This window comes from Limanda limanda, chromosome 10, assembly GCF_963576545.1.
Source record: "Limanda limanda chromosome 10, fLimLim1.1, whole genome shotgun sequence".
Lineage (NCBI taxonomy): Eukaryota > Metazoa > Chordata > Actinopteri > Pleuronectiformes > Pleuronectidae > Limanda > Limanda limanda.
This window is the reverse complement of record NC_083645.1, coordinates 17895405-17919764: the sequence shown is the minus strand read 5'-3', so window position 1 is coordinate 17919764 and position 24360 is coordinate 17895405. Positions and strand designations below refer to the sequence as shown.

The 24360-nt window shown below is 42.5% G+C and overlaps 3 protein-coding genes across 3 annotated transcripts; 2 read left to right on the top strand and 1 right to left on the bottom strand.

Moving 5' to 3' along the window:
• Positions 1-1165: 1165 nt before the first annotated feature.
• Positions 1166-10279, top strand: atl3 (atlastin 3). The gene is made up of 14 exons (XM_061079110.1): positions 1166-1322; positions 2734-2957; positions 3687-3821; positions 4311-4415; positions 4500-4550; positions 4710-4766; positions 4879-4971; positions 5076-5214; positions 5320-5447; positions 5540-5596; positions 5699-5770; positions 6406-6597; positions 6783-7022; positions 7778-10279. The coding sequence occupies exons 2-14, from the start codon at positions 2754-2756 to the stop codon at positions 7838-7840; spliced, it is 1536 nt and encodes a 511-aa protein (XP_060935093.1). The 5' UTR covers positions 1166-1322; positions 2734-2753; the 3' UTR covers positions 7841-10279.
• Positions 10280-13966: 3687 nt separating this feature from the next.
• On the top strand, positions 13967-19572 carry cfl1 (cofilin 1). Its single transcript, XM_061079613.1, has 4 exons — positions 13967-14054; positions 17184-17494; positions 17584-17660; positions 18586-19572. The coding sequence occupies exons 1-4, from the start codon at positions 14052-14054 to the stop codon at positions 18696-18698; spliced, it is 504 nt and encodes a 167-aa protein (XP_060935596.1). The 5' UTR covers positions 13967-14051; the 3' UTR covers positions 18699-19572.
• Positions 19573-20181: 609 nt separating this feature from the next.
• prss23 (serine protease 23) lies at positions 20182-23984 on the bottom strand. Its single transcript, XM_061079665.1, has 2 exons — positions 23751-23984; positions 20182-21986 (listed from the first exon to the last, which is right to left on the bottom strand). The coding sequence occupies exon 2, from the start codon at positions 21967-21969 to the stop codon at positions 20815-20817; it is 1155 nt and encodes a 384-aa protein (XP_060935648.1). The 5' UTR covers positions 21970-21986; positions 23751-23984; the 3' UTR covers positions 20182-20814.
• Positions 23985-24360: the final 376 nt, after the last annotated feature.

The following is a 24360-nucleotide window of genomic DNA, read 5'->3' as shown; positions in this document are numbered from 1 at the left end:
TACTGAACGGCTCAGGTGAAGCACAGGTGAGGAGGGTTTTGGGCCAGAGCCTGTGTTTTTCTATATTTTGTGTTTTAAATACTCACAAAAAGAAGTGACTACAAAGATTTACGAAATAACCACAGAGAGATGCCGAAATGTCCACTACAGGAAGTAACGATGATACAGCGTATTCTAACCCTTCCACTGAGGCGAGAGTGTTTGTGCAGAAGGTGTTCCAGTTACTTTAATTGTATTGGATTTGGCTGCAACGCTGTTTTCCACCTGAGACTCCAGTAGTAGTTTGTGGACTCAAAAACTTGACCAACCCTTCATCGGCATTGTGGTGAGTAGATGAGTGAATTTTCATTTTTGGGTGGACTGTCTTGACTTTTGGATTTTTTTTCATGAATCTTGTGACCGTTTTTATTAATTAATAACTGGGTTGTTTTGTTGTTGCGTGTGTTTGATGGTTTGTGGCTGATTGTGCATGTTTCTTGTTCTCAGGCCTCTCTTGGAAAAAACTGATCTCAATGTGACTGCCTGGTTAACTAAATAAATAACTATTTATAACTTTCATTAAATGCATTTTCGTTTCTTATGAACTAGTCTGGCTATATTTTGTTTGTTTTCTCTTGTTTGTTCTTCATGATTACTTTATCCTATTACCTTTTGGGGTTGCTCTATTTTTGCATTGTAGATAAAGATACCTTGATCAGAAAAAGAAAAAGATACAAACTGGTCTTCTTGCTTTTAGGTCCACCACAAAAAATGTTGCAGGATAAGATTGTGAATTTTCAAACTCCATTGCATATTGTTGTTTTATAAATGTTTCACCATTAGAGGGCGTAATAACACAGGTCGAAGGAACAAATAAAGTGTGTTTAATATTTTCATATCCTCAAACTAAAACCTGTTGCCAAGCTTACATGTCTTTTTTCACCAACAGAAATATTTCACATATTTATTTCCACTAAGAAAACACCTCAGTCATGATGGTTTTACCTTTGCCACAGTTCCGCATTCGTAACATGACCACAAAAAACTACATTTCCCTCAGGTACGGGACTTTGATTTGCACCCTGGGTAACGTATTTCTTAAATACATTAAAGTAGGAACAGGAAAGCCCAAAGAGACTACATTTCCCGGGAGGCCCTGCGCAGTCTGAAACCGGAAGTCTGTTAGTTTCGCGTTGGAAAAAAGTTCTCATGCTTGTTTTCATGCCAGTTTCGAAAAGAAAACTTGTGTGTCAGTTGTGAGTCGACTTTCGTGAGGTTGTGTTTGAGGAAGCTGCAGAGAACACGTCACACGTCACGGAAACAGCCTCCACCGCTACGAGAAGGTATCTAAACACAACTCACTGTCAGCAACTTTAGAGTTAATCTGTTTAGCAGCTCACAACAAATACGTTTGTTGTAAGTTTAAAAAAAAAACACGCAGTCGTTAGCTAGTTAGCTAGCTAGCTGCACCGTTAATGGTTATGAGCTTAAGTTGTCAAAGTTTGCTATGGAACTTATTTTAAAATACACGAATACAACATGCGACGTGTTTAGCTTAGCTGGTCCCAAGTCAGTGCCTCCGACTGGAAACCACACAGTGTGGATTCCTGCTGTGCATCTGATTTATACTGATTATTTTACCTCATGTGCTTATTAGGAAAGTGCACGTTACAAATATAGAGTTAGGTGTGTGTTGGCTGCTCAGGTCTGTGCCACTCACTGCAGAGCAATGCCCGGTATGAGAGCCACACCTTTGAGGCGTAGTGTCGGTAGAGGCAGAAGAGAGAGAGAGAGCGAGGTTCTGTTGTGAAAGCACCGCCCTGTGTTACTCACCATGGGAGAGGACGTCCTCATCACACACCGCAGAGCCACAACAGAGTCGACTGAAGCTGCTCTGATGGTGAAGCAGTGTGGTGAGGAGTGGAAATAGCTGTAGGCAAAGCAGCATGACATCCCAAAGTCAGCTGCACACAGAGCTGAGCACTGTGTCCCAGGGAAAAGATCTTTTGCATGCCTGATTGTTCAGTAGAAACCGACACAAACAAATACTGGAGAAGTTTGTGTGTTTGTTTTTGGTTTATTTGGCAGCAGGATTGTGCTAAATCTACTTAAAGGGATAGTTCCCAGGAGTACTAGAGCCAGTGAGTTGTTTTGTAATATGGGTCTAACCACCTTCATGGCCTTGCTGAGGAACCTAGCGTTTAAGTTTATGAGTCGGCTGGACCGCTCGACAAATCTAATAATTGATCTTATGACAGAGCCTGGACGCAGCTCGGTCAAATACACATCCAAGATCTGGGAACACTGGCATGAGTGCCTTTCTTTCCCTGTATATTTTTATGTAATGTATTGATTGTATGTATTGTTGTTGTTTTTCTCTGTGGGCCCTGAGCCTGTATTAAAGTTTATATAGTTCTCCCCAAAATGAACATTCTCTACTCACCACTGTGTCTGATAGAGTGCTGGGTGAAGTGGGTGAGTCCACAAAACACTTTTGGAGTTCCAGAGGACTCAAACACTTCACCCACCATTTGTTGGTGGCACGGAGCCCAGGCCTGAGAAGAACCCATTTAATGTTGAAGTGGATCCAGGATTTTTCTTCACTCTCTTTTATTGTGTATTATGTCAAACTAGTTGGTCCCTCGGCTGATTGGCCACTTTATCACCGTATTGCATAAACATGTTCTGGGATCAGATACAAATACACAGAGGCAGAAACATTCCAAAACCAACACTGGTCTTGTCTTTCCACAGGGACTATTACCTCCAGAAGGATGAAGGGTGAACCACGTCCCATTCAGATCGTCACAGTGTCTAAAGACGACCACTCGTTTGGGTTGGAAACGAAGGCTCTGGCTGAGATTCTGTTGGCTCCAGAGGTGCGAGACAAACATGTGGTGGTGCTGTCGGTGGCCGGAGCCTTCAGGAAAGGAAAGAGCTTCCTGCTGGACTTCATGATCCGTTACATGCACAGGAAGGTGGGTGAAGCTGTTTCATGATCTCTGCATCTCACTTCTCCACACATCACATCTGTCTACTGAGGTCAAAATCACTCACCGAAAATACACTATGTTAATGATGAAATGTCTGAAATGTTTTTTTAAAGAATACAATTCTAACATTATATGATTAAACCAACAAACTTCCCATTCTTGTGTTGAAAGTGTGATAAACTGGAAAACTATTAATAGTCTCTGGTTGAAGTCAAAATGTACATGCCCATAGAACATCAATACCAGGTTGAATATGTGAACTAACTAGTTCACTGAACAGGTTGAGCTGAGACTTAAGGTATTGTCTTTTTTTAGGGAGTGGACGCCTCTCTATGTTTTTCTTTAATTGTGTAGGAATCTGTGCTCATTGATAAATCTGATTCATATTGAAAAAAAATGGAATTTCCTGTAGATTCACCACCAGACTTAATGTTGGATTAGTTTGAATCTTTCTCTCATCTAACCAGTGCAATTAAAATTTACCAGCTCTATAAACCAAGGTCTGTGCTGCATTAAGTGTGTTTCATCGGGTTTTAAATTATGAAGAACAGAAAAATTCCTATTTACACTTCAGGGTAAAATGCCTGCTGATGCTACTTACATATTTTTTGAACTACACGACAAGACATGTTTAAAAGTTTGAATCTGGAGTTCTGTGGAAAGACTTGGCACGAGCCCCTGACATGTCTTTAAAAAGTACTTTGTTTTGTTCAGGGGGACGAGAACTGGCTGGGTGAGGATGATGAGCCGCTGACTGGATTCTCCTGGAGAGGCGGATCAGAACCAGAGACGACAGGCATCCAGCTGTGGAGTGAAGTGTTCCTCGTCCCAAAGAGCGACGGAACAGAGGTACACAGACATTTCATCTATTTATTTATGTACTGTGTGTGTGTATATATGTGTGTGCGTGTGTGTTTGTGCGTGTCAACAAACAAAATGCCAAGAGGCATTATGTTTTTGGGGTTGTCTGTCCGTCCCATTCTTGGGAGTATGACATCTCATGAACACCAATAATCTTCAGACTTTACCTTTGGGTCCAGGAATTTCGAATGAACGTGTTTTTCATTACTTTTCTGACCTTTCCCACTCTCAATAATTAATCAATTAACTTGAATAACCCATAACGCTGAAGTTAAAGGTTGACACTTCTTCCTTAGCATGTAGTATAACTGCCGGGCATGAACATGAACCGTAATTTATACTGTATTTTTCTGATATAATGTTGCTTTGATAAATGTAATTTAAAGGATGTTTCCTATTAAAAGGTCTAAGACACAAATCGAAGTATTAGTATTCCCTCTCATAACCACCACGTTGAATGCGTTGTCTCTGCCGTAGGTGGCTGTGCTGTTGATGGACACTCAGGGAGCATTCGATGATCAGTCCACGGTGAAGGACTGTGCCACCATCTTTGCCCTGAGCACCATGACCAGCTCAGTACAGGTGAGTGATCTACTCCAATTACCATTGATCAGATAATTTCTCAGTATTCTTGTAACAGACACTTACATTGTTTCTATTCTGTAGATCTACAACCTGTCACAGAACATTCAAGAGGACGACCTGCAGCAGCTACAGGTCTGTTTACACTGGAGTCCACCTGATGGTGTCAAGAACTATTTTGATTCAGAACACCTGTTAGTGAAGAACGTTTATTATGTGTACATTTTTGAAAACAAAGGATAAGATCTTAAATGTTTTTGCATCTGTATTAATTTTTATTAACCCTCCTCACAGCTGTTCACAGAGTATGGTCGTCTTGCTTTGGATGAAATCTTCCAGAAACCCTTTCAGGTGCTAAACCTACAATGCATTGTTGCTGATGCTTTATCTGATGATTTTTGTTGCTTTGTTTGATCGTATTTCATACATTAAAAAAATATATATCTTTCCCTTCCTCCCACAGTCACTGATGTTTCTTATCAGGGACTGGAGTTTTCCCTATGAGTACACCTACGGGTTTAAAGGAGGCAACGAGTTCCTAGATAAACGTTTGCAGGTACCTGTGATTTGTTTTATTTGGACTTGATCTACATACAGCTGCGTATCTTAATTACATTGGGATCAGCCTTTGTGATTTAACACTTTCATTGATTTTTAAAGGTTAAGGAGGCCCAACACGAGGAGCTGCAAACCGTGAGGGATCACATACATTCATGCTTCACCAAAATTTCCTGCTTCCTGTTGCCTCACCCTGGGTTGAAGGTCGCCACCAGCCCCTCATTTGAGGGACAACTTCGCGGTAAGATCCTGTTATTTTGGATTCTTCTTTGTTTAAACTTGGTGTTTAGCAGACCACCTGACATACTGAGTGTTGTCCCAACTGTTGTTGATTATACTTTGTCAGATGTGGCGCCAGAGTTCCGAGATCAGCTGAAGAGTCTGATTCCTAAACTGCTGAATCCAGATCATCTGGCTGAGAAAGAGATAAACGGAAACAAGGTCACCTGCATGGGCCTGCTCGAGTTCTTCAAGGTGACATGATCTTCATCCGAGTGTTCCTGCTCAACCTTAATCAATTTTCCTCAGATTTACTTTATTTAATGTATTTTTTTTTGTCTTACCAGGCTTACATCAAGATTTACCAGGGTGAAGATTTACCACAGCCAAAGACGATGCTCATGGTATGTTCAGGATTAACATACTCACCAGCACTTGGGTGATTTTTTACCTGTGTTTTGTTTTACCACTTAATTTGTTAAACATTTCTCTGTTTGTCTCACCAGGCTACAGCAGAGGCCAACAACCTGGCAGCTGTAGCCACAGCCAAAGAGCAGTATTACAAGAGCATGGAGAAGGTGAGTTCACTAAGACTTTAAAAACAATACATCAAACACTAAAGTGTACGAAAACAATTGATGCAACCAGATGTTTATATTATTTATATTCAATGAGATTTGTGCTGAACAGACGAAGAAAACAGAGTTTGGGTGAGATCGTCCATTTGGCCACCATTCTACCTCTTCTTTTGTTAATTCATCATTTTATCTCTCTCCGGCGCCACAACAACTAACTGAAACATGTTTTAAAAATTGCTTTATGAGAACAACACTAACATCAGCCTGATCTAAACACCTGTTCGGACCTGTCATTAACATGAGTCTCAGGTGATCTAAGTTCAGGTGTGAACGCACCTCAGACGTGTCAAGGGCACATTCGAGACCCGATCATTCAGATTTCAGCTTCATATGACAGCATATTTGTTCTTTGCCAACAAATGATGTAGTTACTCACATGAGATGCATGTCGAGACTCATTCTAATGTCAGATGTGAACTGATGTACTCAGAGCTGTCCACTCTAATCACCTAAGACTCATTAATTCCAGGTAGGACCAGTGCATCAATGGTTTTATGCGTGTGAGTCTGATCATATTCATAATGAGCTCAAAAACCATGATGAAGTCCCTTTCCTCTTTGTTTGTCATTTCCCAGGTGTGTGGGGGAGACCTGCCCTATGTGGCTCCTGATTCTCTGGAGGAAAAGCATGTGTTTAACTCCAGAGAGGCTCTTCATTCCTTCTCATCCACTAAGAAAATGGGCGGACAGGAGTTCTGCGATAAATACCAGACACAGCTGGAAAATGAGCTGGAGGAGATGTGGCAGTCTTACGGCAAACACAATCAGGTAGAGGACTAGGTCAAAACAATAACATTTAACATTGGTTTATTTGGAATTTTTTTTTATTGAATTATAAAAAGTTTAGACCCAAACATCTGAATTTTACACAAGTACTTGATACACATTGTTATTTTTTGCATTGATATGACAGATTTGTTTCTAATCGTCTGTGTTTCTCTTTGTTTTAAAAGTCCAAAAATCTCTTTAGTGCCTTCCGGACGCCTGCAGTGCTGTTTGTCCTGGTGTGCCTCCTCTACATAGTGTCGGGTGTGCTTCTCTTTGTTGGCCTGTCTACCTTCGCTTTGGTGTGTGACTGTATTCTGGGTGTGGTCATGATGTCCATGCTGACGTGGGCCTTCATCCGCTACTCTGGTCGGTACGGGCATGTGGGCGGAGCCATCGACCAGGCTGCAGGTGTCGTTCTGGAGCAGGTGAGAAGAATAAGGGTGGAGTAAAGTGTCTGTTTGCATCTGTCTGTACGGGTGTCACAGCTTTCAGGTCATGTCAATGTAGGAAAATGTGTTTCAATGCATGCACCCATTAATGCCACTAGAGGGAGCTATTAATGCTTGATAGAACCACAAAACAGCATTCAGCAGTTATAGAATAAAAAAAACCACCTCAATCAAAGAAAAGCCACACATAAAATAAAACAAGTTTATTAAATATCCATTTTGGTGCTAGTTTTATCAGCATCTCGCAATGACATTCAAAAATATGATATGAGCAGATGTAGATTTACATTTTTAAATATTCAGACTCCAGTTCAAACACATTAGTGACACAGGAAGTCAGTTAAAAGACTGATTTTTTTTGGTTTTATTTGATTGGCTGAGAGTATGAGGGAGTTTGGTTATCACCAGGAACGAGGTTCAATTAATTTGTGTTATTTACATAAAGCTCAGTCTCACATAGCCAGACCATCTCCACAGACCTGTGCCAGTGATGGAGATTGTCTTACTGGAATCATTATTAATCTGCTTAAAAAGGATGCATTTGTTTGTTTGTTTTGCCTAAAAACAGTGTAAAATCCCAACAATTATCAGTGGCTGGTTCAAAGCTTCCACCAAACCAGAAGTGGTTTGGATGGATCGACCACTGTCTTGCTTACGGGGTTAAAAATTGGTGCAATGGAGCTGTGAGGCCTGAAAAAAGTGTCCTCACCTTCTTTCCCCTCTGTTTTCAGGCGACCGTGGTGTTGAACAAGTCGAGGGGGGCGATTCCTGTCGACGTGAAGAAATCCAGTTAGAAGAACTCTGAACCCTCATAATCTCGATGCAGTGCCACCAGCACACAACACAAGCACACATTCAGCAGTAAAGCCTTATCACGCCACCAACTGTAACAAACATGCAGCTAAAGTACATTGGCACAGGTTTCAAATATGATGCCAATACACAATCATCTCTATTATGCAGAATTGCTCATAGAAAGATGACTGGATTCACTGAGGGGTCAATTGTTCCAGTTTCCTAACAGACGAGTCAATGTTTACTTAAAAAACTAAAGAAAAACACTTATTTCAGCTGAACACATCTGATATGTTGTTCAGAGCGGCCGAGACGTCTCACACATGCACATTAACAGAAAACACGAATGAAAAAGTGACAACACAACTACAAAAGCCACACAATGGAAACACAATCACAACAAAAGTGAACGAAGCAGAGTTAGTTTGGTCAAGTCATGGATGTACGAGTCAAGCGAGCTGTCGTTTGTGAAAACACAGACAAGTCAGTTGCCACTTACAACGTGATGCTTAATTACAACTCAAATAAGAAGCGTCACATTTTAAGCAGTAACTGGCTTGACCGGGTTTTCACACACGAAAGCTTAAATGACCACAACAAGAATAAAGATTTAATGCAGAAAGTTACTCTGTTTCATCGTCAACATGTCGTTAGTGTTTCCGTCAGGTGGCACTTGTATTCTAGTTTCCTGTTAAAGCGCTAGCGTGAGACCTCTCAGCCACCGTAGTCGTCAGGGTGCTTCTCAAACAAAGCTTTTGCAGTTTATCTTTAAATAAGAATCTTTAAAAATGCTGGCTTTGAAGCTTCTACATTTATACATATATTTTTTTGGTCGCTATATATTTTTTCTCTTATTCGCCTTAAGACATTCCATTCAGTTTGTAGAGTTGCAGCTTGTTTGATATAAATTAGCGTTTAGAGACGTGGTGAACTGTCACTACTTAGAGAGGAAAGAGGATACGCACTTTGTATTTAGCACCGCTGATTTTGAGAGCTGCATGTTTTGGGGAATTCAGTTTGAGTTAAGTGGTTTGCTGTTCCCTCGGAAACATGATGCACTTTGTTGATTTTGATACTATATTCTAGACTGTAAGATACTTTATAGGAGCTTATATTCTGCAAAACAAAATAAATAGGACATTAATACTAAAAGGTGTTGATCGCCCAATTCAACCAGTCAGCCAAAGAAAGGAGAGCTTTAAATGTTTAGATAAAAAATACTTGGGCCTCAAATATCAGGATTTATGACCTTAAAAATACTTTAAGGTGTGAACTGGGGACTTGCATTAGATCAAACATGTACAAATTGCACTGATTTCAAGAACCCACTTCAAAAAAACACTTAGTGACAAGTGACGTTTTGTCGAACATTACAAGTGTTGAACATTCATGGAAGAAAATAACAAGCAGAATATTAAAATAGATCTAAACAAGCAGTGGAACATTCCAGTAAATGGGACTGTTTGGCTTTTTGTACATGCACCTCAGTTTTCAATAAATATCAGCACTTTGATGGATAATGATCAAATATGTTTTCCAAACGCCTCAACACACAGTCCTGTTTGTATGTTTGCTTTTCAAAGATCTCTCCTTGGCGGCCTGTGCTGTCAGCTCTAGCGTGAAAAAAAAAACACTGCAATATAAAAAGGTGATCAGTCCAGGCAGAAGCAATCGCGCGCTCAGGTCAAATCCTGCTTCAAATGCCTGACATGAAATGTTACACAACCTCTATTCAAAACATACTGGAGAGGAAAAATAATGAGTATGGGATGACTTTGTTTCTGAGTTAGTTGTTTACATGCAGCCTTATAACTATTCAGTCAAAACGCAGTCATGCAGAGAATTAAGAAGGTGGACTTCTCAGTGGATTTATTAGTTTCCATTATGAGGCCAAACAGCGTCTCAGGCCAACTCTGAATGAGTCAGGCATCTGATTAAAGGACTGATTCTTTGTAATTATGCCCAACATCTCTAAATAGGTTAAAATGTAGGGGATGAGGAATATTTCAGGATTGGAAAGTGGAATTGAAGTCTCTTAGTATTGTAAAACGGCATTTTAAATGCTAAATATTGTGTCAACTGAGTGCAAAGAAAGAATCCTGTAATTATTTTTTTTTGGTGATCCTAGACTACCTGTATGGAGGCACAAAAAGCCGATTGGTGTTTATCAAACACTCTGTTATTCCGTGTTACTGTAGATATACGTCATAAGCGTTCAGGGCCAACGTGACCGTTACAAACATGGAGGATGAGAAATGTTGAAATTCTCAGTACTTAATTTTTCCTCCATCATTTTGCACATTCCACGGCTGTTCCCTTTCCACAAGAGGAGGGAACTTCACAATGTTTTGCAAGCTCATACTATTGCACTTACCTTTCTCTTTGGTGCTTTTTGCACACTGCTCTTTCCAAAATAAATAAATGCGTGCTATATTGTAGCAACTGCTATTGTTATCATTTCTTGCAGGAGTATTGTGTCCTTGATGAGAGAAACGCTGTTGTGTTAATGCATCTTTAAAAAACATTAATTGTACTGCAGCTTTGACCGGAGGGATTATAATGACAGGTTCGGGATCTCATGCTCATGTCAGGAACACCTGGAAGAAATCTCTTCAAATTTCTACTAATGTTTAAACGATTAGATTTGGGTGGTCAAAGGTCACAAAGCAGTAATTAAACAGTTCATTCACGTACTAGAATGGCACTTGGTCTGGATCCACACCAAAAATCCAATGGGTCTTTCCCTGAACAATTCCCCATCCTTCCACCAAGTATTTTTGGAGATCTTTCCAGTAATTGTATCAACATTTTCACAAAACATCTAAAAATATGAAATTATGACATCTTATTTCCAAAAATGCCAAAAATCTACTTCACAGTGACATCATAATGTTCTGTAAAACCCTTCTCTGGTCATAATTCAGTGCTGTAACTGAGAAACCGAAGAATAGATTGTGACCATATTTCACATTTGGTCTGATACTGAATTGGTGACAATAATCTTTGATGCTGACCTTTAAACTAAAATGTCTAGCTTCTTTGCAGCAACACCCTTGTTTGAAGCGTATTTTACTGTCCTGGCTTCAACTTGGTGTTATGTCAGAAAACAGCTTCATTGGCCAAGCATGTGAACACGTACTAGGAATTTGACTGTTTTTCTTTCACTCGATGAACTTACACGCTAATACAATAGACAGAACAGAGTCTGTCAGCAAAGCTTAACAGAATCAAGGCAAATCTGTTTTATTTATATATCCCTATATCACAAGTGAAAAATTTGCCTCAAGGGGTTCCACAATCACAGCAAACAAAATTCCTCCGTCCTTAGAGCCTCAGCTCAGACGAGAGACGGCTCCCATTAACGGTCAAAATGAAAGAAACCGCATGAGCAAAGATATGGATATAAACTTTACTGGCCACTGAGAGGCAGTAATTCTATTTATTACCTCCACCAAGGAGATAATGTTTCGTCTGGATTTGTCTATTAATATGCAGGACTACTGGACAAATTACCATGAGACTTTGTGGGAGGCAAGGAAGAGCTTTTTCATTTTTTTTTTCATTTTCCGGATAATTTTTGTAGATTTCTCAGAGAATAGTTAATGTTCTTGATGGAAAATGGATGCATGTGTAGAGGACTGATGTTCTATCGTAAAATTCACAAACAATCACATAAGGCTCTACCCTCTGTTAGCTTCACTTCTTGTGTTGAGGAAAAGTGAAAAGAGGATATGGGCTTCTTTTTAGGTCTGAGACCGCCAGACCCATCGGCTGGTTCACTACTAGAAACACTTCCTGTGTGGCAAAGACATGTGACGACACGTTTTACACCCACACACTTAAAGTGGGTTTCGTTGTGACAGTGGATGTTATAGTTCCTGTTTCAATCTGCACCATCAGACAAAAAAAATGGTTGACTACAGGAAATAGGAAGTTCATCAGATCAGAAAGAATAAGTGTAGATAGATGTGAGTGCAGTGTCCAAATGTGGTGCGATTTGGACACATGACACATTCAATACTAATAAACTTTGAATAAACAGGCGACCAGTGTGTCGATTGCCCAACAAAACTATAGCCAACATGCAGTGTATGAAAATATGACGACAGTAAGGGTTAATCATTCAAATCTATAAATGAGCCACACACGTGAACAGTAATAAAACAATTCAGGTTGATTTTATGAAAAATATTGACTATAATCTGCAAATAAACCAGGTAGGAGGAGTTTTCTAACTTCACTCTGGCCCGTAGGCTGTTTATAAAAAGCTCTGCACACAAAGTGTTGCACATGAACAATAAAAAGTAATAACACTTCATTTATACAGCACCTTATAAAAGATCCCAGCAATGGAGCACAGATAAAGGAATAAAAAAAAGTCAGATGAGAAGAGAGTTAAAACAATACAAAATAAAAACATAAATAAAAGGATCAAAAAATAATCAGTAAGATCAGAACTAAGAGAAAGCACATCTATAAAAATGTGTAGATTTAAAAGAGGACAAAGAGGAGGAGCCCTGAGAGAAAAGGCCTCGTCACCTTTGGTCCTTGGGGACTGGGATGGTGAGTACAGGGCCTTTGCAACCGAGCATATGTGGTGTCAAAAGATCTGAAATGTAATCTGGTAAATGTGCTCAGGTGCAAGTCCAGAACGGGCCTAAATCCTTTCTAAAATTTGAGTTGTTATCTATGTGGTCTGTGTTGTGTGAGGCAGGTGAGGAGAGTGACGCTACATGGGCCTGTTTGAGGAGGGGCTGACTACAAAGGACGAGGAATGACAGGCACGTTTAGAGAGAGAGAGGGGGGGATTCTAAGAATTAGACTGCATAGAATTTTGGTTTGATACGAAGTGACTTAACCCAGCTCATAAAGAATGTAGGTCATAGATCTCATGCTTTGTGTTTACAACCTTTATGGCTGTGATGCAGTCACATGTCCCGCCCCCTCAGAGATTCTGCTCCGCCTCGGTGTGAATCAGCTGGGTGTGTGCGTGTGCGTGTGCGTGTGCGTGTGCTCCACCAGCATCATGGCATCCAGCGTAGAAATGTGTGGATTCAGCTCCTCTCCTCTTCTTCCTCCTCCTCTTCTCCCTGAAGTCTCTCTCTCTCTCTCTCTTTCTCCCACACACACTCTCTCTTTGTCTCTCTCTCTCTCTCTCTCTCTCTCTCTCTCTCTCTCTCAAACACACACTGTCTTTGTGTGTGTCTCTCTCTCTCTCTCACACACACACATACACACTCTCTCTCTTTGTCTCTCTCTAACTCTCTTCCTCTCTCTCTCGCTCTCTCTCTCTCTCGCTCTCTCACACACACACACACACACACGCAGTCTCTCTAAAAATCCGCTATAGTGAATTTCGTGTCCCTTGTTTCCTTATATGGTGATGCGCGTCGCGGCCCGACCCCTCCTCTCGCTGGGAGCGAGGCGCGTTCACTGGCCGCCGCCGCTCTCCGTTCACTTCCATATTTGGAAGTGAGTTCAACAAAAACCGCAGGGGAGGGAGGGAGAGGGAGGCAGAAAGGAGGGAGGGGGGGAGGGAGGAGGGAGAAAGAGAGGAGACATGGCGGAGCTTCTCCTCCCCCCATTGAAACCCGCTCTGCTTTACTTATTAATCGACCATCACGCCATTGGTGCAGTAATTAATGGCACGTATTCAACACAAATAACATGTATACACACACACACACACTTTGTGTTCAAAATGTGTAACAAAGAAAGATACAAGTAAATTATAACAAATCCCAAACGTAATATTATTTAGTATTTGTTTTTCCATCGTAAACAAACACATATTCCCACAATACTCTCACAGCTTGTGTGTAAGAGTGTTTAACTTAAATGTGATAAAATGACGTAGTGAATAGAATAGTGAATATAGAAATGAAATGATACACAACATCTCCCTCACACGGAAGTCGGTGATGTTTAATAGTGTTAATGATATATTCTGATTGAACGTGTGCTTATGGATCTGCAGCTTACTGTTGATCAGATCAGATTCACGGTGATAAACAATAAACAATAAACATAAAGCAGGAAATGAAATCAGTCGCGTGCTCATGCTCAGCAGACGGGCGCTCCCGCTCGTGCACGTAGGAGGAGACAGGCACGCGCATAAAGGCGCGTTCACGTCCCGTCTTGTAAACGCGAGCCCCAGTCGAGCATCACAGTCCATTCAGTTCTGTCCAGCTGACCAGCCTCTCCGCAGCCATGGTAGGTTCCTCTGCTTTCTCACCCGATTCATGTCCGCTCGTTGATGTCTCTGTGTCCGGCTCGCTCCACCCGGACACCCCGGGGGTCCCGGGACCGGCTGTGGCGTCAAGCCGAGCAGGTCGTCTCTGTGTGCCGCCGCGGCTCCGGGTAGCACCGGGGCTAATGGGGTGTTAGCACCGGGGCTAGGTGGTTGTTGTGAGCTCCGCTGTGCGGGAGGCTGGAGACTCTCTCTGCCCGGAGAGAACGCGACAGATCCGCCTATGACATCCATCCCATTCAGGAAATAGACAGTCTGAACTTAATGAGGCTAACAAACAACTGGCGCCATTTCTTTTTATTTCCCGGTGTCTCATAACGCCGATTTGCCAAAGGGCCTTCCTGCGTGGACATCCACACGGTGTTAACTGCCCCTCGTCCCCGGTGATCCACTGCTCTATCCCGTTATCTCCCCTCAGCTCGTCGGTATTCCTCCCGCAGAGCCGCGCAGCCCCGACAGGTGCAGCGGCGCCTCGGGGCTATCTAACACCTAGCCTCCACTGCTGTTAGCTCGGCTAGCTCCGTTAGAATAGGCAGAGCGAGTTCCCCATTGTGGCCGCTAGCTCAGACTCTCTCGTTCTTTGTCTGTATTCGGCTTCTTTGCTAACAGTCCCCCGGCGCCTGGTGGACTTTCTGCCCCAAGCTGAGTCACCTCCACCCCCCCACGTTCTGACGTATCCCTCAGTTTGTGCGTTTATAGCCGAGTTTTTTGTATTGACAGTTTAAAGTGTGAAATGACGAATGGTCCGAGTTTCGCCTTATATAGCAAAGCTAGCGCTCACATGTGCGTGAGCTGCCTCCGTGGCCCCACCCTGAATTTGGTGCAAAGACCATTTTGTCTGGTGTCGGATTCTAACGGATCCGGACTCGAGTTTCCATTCACTGCCGATGGCGAGGGGATCATTTCCCCTCGGATCCACTCGGATGGAGGGGATATTTGACAGAATCGTCCCCGTTATGTGAGCTCGGGTTCCCGGTGTTGGATCTGTTAGCTGAAGCTACCGGGCCCGCTGTCTGTGGAGCTTCCTGATCCGTGCTGCGCATTTAAAAAAAAAAATATTTTATTAATTGCGCATTTAATTCGCTGAGCAGTTTATAAACACCGCATGTCCGTCAGGCCATTATACGACCACTCTGTACAAAGATGGAACAATTACCGGATGCTGCCATTCATTCACACGCATGCATGCCGGAAATGAGAAATATCAAATATGCGGTATTGTTTGGCACCGTTACTACGCACACAATAAAAAACACATTCATTAATTTTCTATTAGATTTTCTTGGGGCCAACTGTCTGTCCCGTCTCTGCTGAGTCTGCACTATTTAAATAATCTGACATCAACTAAATGTTCCTGCTGCGCCGCTTCCTCTTTCCTGTAGAGAGGCCTCAACGTCAGTGTCTGCGAGAGAAACTAGATCATGATATAATAACCTTCAAGGCCTAAAATCTTAAATATTCCTCTGTGTGTAAATAAATTCAACACACGATTTGTACTGAGTCACTTGAACCTTGACTCGTGTAAAGAAAAGTATCCCAGATTAGATAAAGTGAGATGTTAGTCACCATGGTAATATCAGCCGGGTGCTACAACAAGAAATAAACAGAAATCTAAACAACCGGGCCAAGTCGAGCAGAAGGAAGGAGGAGGAGGTGGAAAGAAAAAACACTTGATGGATTGAACAAATGTAAACCATGTTTGCATAAAAATGAGAACAAGGTTTTTTTCATTTCAGAGTGGAGGACTGTAGTGAGACAAGGGTGTCATGTGATGACTTGTATGCTAAGAGTATAGATATTAAACTCGTGAATATTTTGGTAAATTCTTTATCTGTAAGAGCTTTCGAAACGTATCTCGCTGACTTATCGATGGAGGGATTAAGGAAGTGAGTAAGGTCGTTTTCAGGTTAATTATTATTCGCTGTTATCTCATTCTGGCTTCTCACGCCCTGAGCAAACATGCAGTGCCAGCCAACGCTGCTCTGCAGTTAGGATCCTTTGCCATCTTTCCTGTCCCATTGTTTCCTTTTTCTTTCCATCACACTGACACATCCCCTGGTACGTGGTTGTTTTCGTCCAGCTTTTCCCGAGACATGCATTTCCGTGCGACAGAGGCCCTTAAACAGAGTCAGAAGATCGGGCAGAGTTCATGGAGCAGCTGTGACTCAGTGATGTGACTCTATTTCAACAGAAGCCCCATTGTCTGTGACTGAAAACTGCACTGAAACACTTAGTTCCTGGCTACACCCTCACCCACATGGTCATATAGCTGGTGGTGATTCATGGACTCTCCCTTGACTTGCAGAGAGAGCTTATGTAATGTTTTATACCTGCTGGTCCTGCCCCAGTCTCTGATTCATAGTGGTGGCAGTTTAGATTGCAACACTTTAGCTCTTCCACCACCCTGTCTAACAGCCTGTCATGGCCACACCTTTGCGTTTCACTCCCCCTTATCGGTCATCCTCGTAAGATGGGTTCCTGATGCGTGACAGTCACATGTCGTCCTCTCAGACATTTCTTTCAGTTTCATGATATCTGTATTCAGTGAACCGGGGTCCTCACCTTTGACATGTTACACACGATGACAGCTGCTGTCTTGTTTACACAAAACCACCACTGTGGAGTAGAACTGCAACTAACTGTTGTTTTCTTCATCAAATATAATTAATTCACTTTTCTTTTTTTAGATGCGTGTGTCCATAAACGGAGAATAACCAGTAAATCGTCATTGTAACTTCCTGCAGCCAGTCAGTGGCCATATATTTATAGTGCTTATTTGGTCAATTTAAACCTGCATATTTAGTTTATTATCATAGATGACCAAGAATAACCACAACTTGTCAAAGTGGATGAAAATTGACCAGCAAGTATTGATATCTATCTTTAAATAAATAAATTGACCAGGAGTTAAGACACTGTTCAAAGTCGTAGCAATGCATTTTCTACTTTATTAAATATGTTATGCCCTGCAAATATATTCATTTACTTTTTGGGGGTTTAGTTGGTTTAATACACTTGTACTATTTGCACTAATGAAGCTGCCACATTAAACTGTAAACACAGACTGAGTCAACCGCTTGTTCTCTTCGCAGGCCTCTGGTGTAAAAGTCACGGATGATGTTATTGCAGTCTTCAATGATATGAAGGTGCGCAAGGCTCAGGCGAATGAGGAGGAGAAGAGGAAGAGGAAGAAGGCCATTTTGTTCTGCCTGAGCAAGGACCTCAAGAGCATTGTTATTGACGAAGAACAAGAAATCCTGCAGGGGGACGTGGGAACAAAAATCCAGGACCCGTATTCGCACTTTGTGAACATGCTGCCCACAAACGACTGCCGCTACGCCCTGTATGATGCGTCCTTTGAGACCAAAGAAACAAAGAAGGAGGACCTGGTCTTTATCTTCTGGTAAGGGAGGGGGACCATTGGCAGATATCACGGATTTGTGACCTTCATTAAGACAATAAGTTGTTTAAATAATTCCTCCTCTTTCACAGGGCTCCAGACAGTGCCCCCTTGAAGAGCAAGATGATCTATGCCAGCTCAAAAGATGCTATCAAAAGGAAATTTGAAGGTGAGTCACAATATGAACTGTAATATTAACAGGGATTTGTTAGAAAGATACAACACACCCAACCTTCACCTGAACTTGAAGCTGCACTTACCATTAATTCACTCGGGACTGTGTAAAATGTGGAATTGCTCTTAGTGACTGAGTGAGTGGTTCAGTCACACTCATTCGCTCTCATAGGGAAGGAAAAGCTATGGCTAACCTAGTGTACATGTTCTGTTTAAACGGGTTAAGATCTAGCTAAAAAAAGTCTCATTCTCCCTCAGGAATTATGAGATTTTCTCCCCCAAATTCCGAGTGATTGTTTGACTTGTGTTTTCCATCAGGTCAGAGAAATGATTACTTATGAATATATCGCAGTTGCTTTGTGTTTGCTGGATGTGCAAACAGGCACTTTTATCAACGATTATGATATTATGCTTAAGAGGACAAGTTCTGATAATTCTGGTTCACAATTATAAATTGGGTTCTTACTTAAAGATTTATATGCTCTGATAAGAAAAGACGTCTTTGTCTCCCTCTGAAATGCTTAGTTTTAGCTCCTCCTCTTTAAGATGCTCTCCTGACAAATTCCAGTCTGGGATGGTTGGCCCAGTCAAACACTCGTGTAGGAAATTTGCATCTCCTCTCTCGCTTTACCTGGCTTTGTTAGGCGGGCTTCCCTCTCGGCCTGTATTATGCAAATGTAGGGATCATGATGTCACATGGCACCATGATGATGCAGAAATATCTCGTCCGAACCTACTCGGAGCTTCAGGAGCATTGTTTTCCGTGGGGAGAGGAGCTAAATTTACCAGACTAGACTTTTTAACTTTGTGGAACCTTTACATACACAAACAACCTATAACACAGTAGAGTAAAGGAAAAAAACATTATTTGTCTCCTTTTAAAATTGATGTGTAATTCTGTCTTCTGTCTCCCCCTCCAGGTATTAAGCACGAGTGGCAGGTGAATGGCTTGGACGACCTCAAAGACCGGCGCACCCTGGCAGAAAGGCTTGGCGGTTCGTCAGTAGTCAGTCTGGAAGGATTACCTATGTAATATTACCACCCCTCCTCCTTGCTGGCTTCAATCGAGGCCTTTCAGACATCTGTTGAGTTTAGCTGTTCATTCCAGTAGGGTTAGGAAAAGGGCAAATGCAGAATTGGCACCATTTGTTGGACTGTTCTCGGGAGGGATAATGAGGGTGGGTCTGGGGTCAAGTGACAGTTTAAATAAAGTTAAATAAATAAAAAGTAAAGAGACTGTCATTCCAGTTCAAGAAACAAAATGATATGAACAAAACACACACAAAGGAAAAAACATTAAGATACAACTGAGGAAGGATGTTGATGATAAATACACATTATTCATGCTTCAGGACAGGGTTTCATTCTTCCTGGGTTCCATTAGCAAAATCGCAGAGAAAGGGGCACGCGTCAAACTTAAGTTTTCCAAACATTGAATCCTGACAAATATTCATTCAACTACATTTTCTTTTGCCAAACTTCTAGTTAAGTGTGAGTAGTTGAGACTAGGTATAGTATAAACTAATTCACCCTTGATTGCACAAGTTGTATCAAAACCTTCTCTGGGGGAAACACGGTTAATTATATTTTCTCTTGTGTGTGTTTTATTTACTTTCGTCACTCCATTGTTTTTGTTTTGTTTTGAACATGCAAATTCCAAAACGTGAGTAATTCCTTTTTATTTTCCAGTTCTGGGTCAGAAATCCATGGCATTTGATGTAGTAAACATACAACATTCCTTGTTCGTGTTCAAACCAGGATCTCCTTGATTTAAAAACTTTGGTGTTATGAAGGTTTGATGGGGAGCGATGTGTATATGAAGGACCAGCAGTCAGAGTTTAACTTGGCTATTGAATGGTGGATGTTTTGTATCGTCTCCTTATCTCTAATAAAAAGCACTAAACTACGGAATTGTTCTGCTCTTGTTTTTTTATACCTTTTATCAAAACCGTTCTTCCTCAAACTTGTGATGTTTCAAGGCTTTTGTCCTCTGTTACACATGATATTAGTTTCACCAACAGTAGCATCATAGCCACTGTGGACAGTACTTCCATTGTTTAGTCTTACATTTAAAAACTATGCTCAGATCCCACAGCATAAAAGATTAAATGTCAAAGAAGCTGCTCATCCAATGCATTACTTTGCTACATTATATATTAGTTTATTTCATTATCAACTAGTTGTTTCGTCTTTAAATCTAAATAACTTTCCAAAGCTGAAACGTGCATTTCATTTATCCACCTACCAACCTGATACCCACAGATGGTGCGTGAGTGCTCTCACAAGTTATTATTCCCATTATAAGTTTTTAACCAGGTTCTTTTTTGGAACTTTTTAAGTTAAACCGTTGCAGAATAATTTCCTATTGATTTAAAACAAATCCAACTCTATATTATAAATTTAAACCAAGCAAAAGCATGTTGCTGGTGTCCAGGTCTAATGATGCTGCAGTACCTTTTATTACCACTAGAGGTCAAACCAACACCACTCATGAAACAAGACACAAAGACACAGACAACTATAGATCTCTGTTTATTAAAATATATCAAGCATTTTCTTAAAAATAAAATTAACTGTCTCTCCGGTCCACATGGAGAAGAGCAAATGGCTGAAATATTAGGCATCAGTGGTTTTAATAAACTTGTCAGTTCTATAGCTGAATGCAGATCATGGAAGCTGAAGTTACACCATTCCCCCAATAAAGTACAGCAAGGATGAGGACAAAGAAATGTCCTCAGTAGATTTTCACCATCCACAGTTGGAAAATAACATGCTCTTACTAAAACACACTGCACACGTTGTGTTTTTTCCCCCTTCTTATGAAAAGTGACTTATGTCAATACTGTGGAAACACTGACTCTGGGCAAAGACATGTTAAAAGATGCCGCTGGGATGATCTCATAGGCAGATTTGTTTAATAGGCCCAGAAATTACAGGGAGTAAATTAAATACAGGAGAGAACAACTTCAATGAAGGGAAAGAAGATTCAGAAGTCACAGTCGATCTGCTGCATTAGTGGATCACTGGAGGATGATGTACGGATTTAATCCTGTTCTCTTTCTGTGAAATAAGACAGTTCACCTTGTAGGTTAAAATCACTTTGTGCTTTCTCGTGTTTTTCATGGTTTGCCTTCAAAACCTCCAACTTCTTAGTCCTGGACGCAGTCTAGTCGGTTCCCGTGTACCCAGTAACAGATTTGAGCAAACTTCAGAGGAGTGATGCGCACGGCCACATTGTAATCCCGGTTCTCCCCGTCTATCTCGAGCCACTGGTGTCCAGAGAAAATGCCGATCACCTTCCTTTCCCAGCGCTCTAGGCCGTTGTCCCAAACTCTTCCATACACTCCGGAGCCGCTGGCTCCAGGTCGGGCGTCACAGTGCTGGTATATCAGGTCACTGGACTCTTCTTCCACTGGACAGAATCTGTACACCAGCTCCCCGGGTCTGTCGCTGTCGAAGCCAGAGAAGTGGATGCGATTCCCTGCCAGGTCATCAGAGGAGGGGGCCACAGAGAGGCGCATGAAGGGACGTCTGTGTGGCCAGCGCAGCTCCAGCAGGGCGTAATCAAAGTCCATGCTGACCTCCTGAGGGCCCTGGATCCAGCCCTTTGGCACACGGGTGCGTTTCACCCTCACCCAGCGGACCAGAGGCTTCTTGCCAGAAGTGAGGTCGGCTTTTGTGCCATTGATAAACGGTGGGATCAGGAAGCCCACCCTCAGCTTCCTCGCCCCTTTCACATAATCCTTCCCATCATGCACACAGTGGGCCGCTGTGAGTATGTGCTGCTGAGACACAAGAACGCCGGTGCAGCCTGTGGAGATCCGCACGGCTGTGGAGAAAGGGTAATCCAACAGGAAGTTGTCGCCCTGAATGTTAAAGCGACCATCGGCCCCATAGATCTGCCGCCTCACACGCTTGTGCCTGGGCTTCAGCCTGGATCCTCTGCTGGGTGAGAGGTGGGCAACGAGTTGAGCATCCCCCTCAAGATCATCCTCGCCCTCCACATCCACAGTGGTGAGCGTGCGGGAGCCGTCCGCGTAAAGGGTCTCAAACGCCAGCTTGTCAGACAGCTGCTCGTCCTGCTCTCCTCTGTGGAGGCAGCTGGAGTTGCAGTGAGTGATGAAGTCCAGCTGAGCCTGAGAGCTGAAGCGAGAACGGGTGAGCGGCGTCGGCCTGTGAGGGACCAGCGTGGGGACGTGGACCGGCGGGGGGTGAGGAGGGTGCAGGAGGGACAGGGCGAGAGGGAGGAGGAGATGGAGGAGCAGGAGCAAAGGAGTGAGGCGGGAGCTCTCACGTGGCGTCATCACGGCGATGGGAAACACTGCAACGACAGAAAATAATCACACACATGAGAGGGGCAGCTGATGAATGAATGAATAAAAGAGTTTACAAGGGTTCTTGTATGTTTTCCCACGAAATCAAATAAAACACACAAACTCAAAATCTCTCTCGAAGCTGAACTCACTATGCAAGTGAGGTCAGCTTGAAAATCTAAAAATGTTGAAACGCAGCGCTGAGTTTCATGTGGTCCGTTGAGGCAACAATGAACCTATTGTTCCGATAATATAGATTACCAGGAAAGTAGGATTTCAGTCAGACGGAAACAAACAAGCATTTTAATGTTGGTTTGGTACAAAAAGTCCCAGGAAAGTTCCAATCAAAGACGAAGCAACGTGGCCACAGGCAAAGCTGAAAATCTGGAATGAAAACAAATGAAGTCAGGACAGAAATTCTGCAGCACAACAAGCCAAATATGTAAACAAGTGGTTACAACAAAAGCCTATCAAATATTTGTCGCAGCTCAGATGTAAAACGTTGATTTACATCAAACATTAACTACTTCACAGTGTGTGTGAGGCTTTCAGGGCAGATCACCCGAACAAAGAGACACTCGATCCCCTTCTAAATGCTGCGGACCTGGAGGCACTCATGGCGCGAAGAGAGCAGGTGTGTAAAAAGTGGGGAGGAAAAAAAGGAAAACAAGTTGAGGCACGGCCGCAAAAACAGAGCTTCAGAGCATTATTGCTGACAAAAGACAAGGTGGGGCCTGTCCACACACCTATGTTTCCATATAACAGTACAAAGGAGTCAGCAACAAGGAGGATCTCATGTGAGAAGGGAAAGAACAAACTTCCTTCAGTGTTGACGTGTGAGACACATGACAGCTCTGACACAGTTAACTCCAGCTACAGAGGATCTCAAGTGGAAAATTGTCTGGTGCAGAAGTGGCAAACTGGGACATCAACCTGCAGCACAACTTATTTAAAACAATACAAGTGACGTGTTTATGGACAAAATTGCAAGACAGATGTAATCTAAGTGATTATAGGATGTTGGGCCATGAAACCACTGTTTTCAGATCCTGTTCCAGCAGTGAAACTCATTATTGGACTTTTTAGATCAAAATTTCAGGCTCTAAATCATAAACCGCAGCTCTCCCTCAGGGGTAAAGAGGCTCCTTCTGATGAAAACCACAGGAAAACGGTCCAGGAGACGTCCCCGTGTAGAAGGGATAGAGGAAGGGCAATGAGTTTTGGCTTGCGGCACTGGGATGCAACTTTGAGAAAAAGAAATATAAGGGGAAACTTCCTTTTTTTAAAAATGATTAAAGCAGGTAAGAGGGAAGCGACAAAATGACAACTATATTAGTGCAGAACTGATACAAGCAGGTTATCAGCTGACGTAAAGGACTCTGTTCTGCATGTTAATGTGATTTAATCATCTCATGAATGCAGCCGAGTCAAATAAAGGTCAGCTCCTTCTGACATAATGTCACAGATCATACAAGATGCCTGAGGGGATGTTAAAGTCTGTAGGGAATCAGACAGAGATGAAAAACCTCATATAGAGACATGCAACATTTAATCCTCGTCCATCATTTCATCCACACATCTGGACTGAATGATCAGAGTACATCTGGCTATAGAAATAATTGTCTGTATGTCAGTATAAGAGTTATTAATGTCACAGTGGTGGTGTGTCTCAGACATGATTTGGGAGATCCCAGTAAAACAGACCAGGGTAACAAGGATCAATAGCCATGTCTCTAAACTTCACCATTAAACCACTGAATCGAGCACATTACCTCCTGGTCAGAGGTTGATGATCCGTGTTTACATCCCCATCAGGTTCTGCTCCCCATCAGACGCCTCGGTCGGGATCTCTTCCCGGGTTTCCCTCATCCTCTCCGGTGGCAGGCAGGTTCTCTGTCCCTTCTCTCCGGCTCCGTCTCCTTGTCCGGAAACTAAAAATCTCTCTCGCTCTTTTATAAAAGCCAAAGATGAAGGAGAATGTCCGGACGCGTCCCGTGTGACCCGCTCAGCTCAGACACAGAGCAACAAATAAAAGTCTCCGGCTCCAGAGAAGAGTTTCCTCCCGGTCCCACGTCCCGGGCCCCGCCTCCGCCCCTCCCTGCCCGCCGAGGGGCTACCCTGCCCGGCCACCAGCTCCACAGAGCCAGACCCCCAGGTACAGCTTCCTCCACATGCATTCCACCTGCATAACATTTAATAATGAACAAACTAAATCAGATTAATGTGGTAACACGTTGAGATTTATTTCTGAAAGTCACACCTCTGTAAAAACAAGCTGAGCAAATATAGCATTAATTAAGCTAACATTTGCTAATTAGCCTACAACGAAACATAAAAAGTAAAGATGTGGCTCTCGAGGATGTTATTAGTTTCATCGTTAGG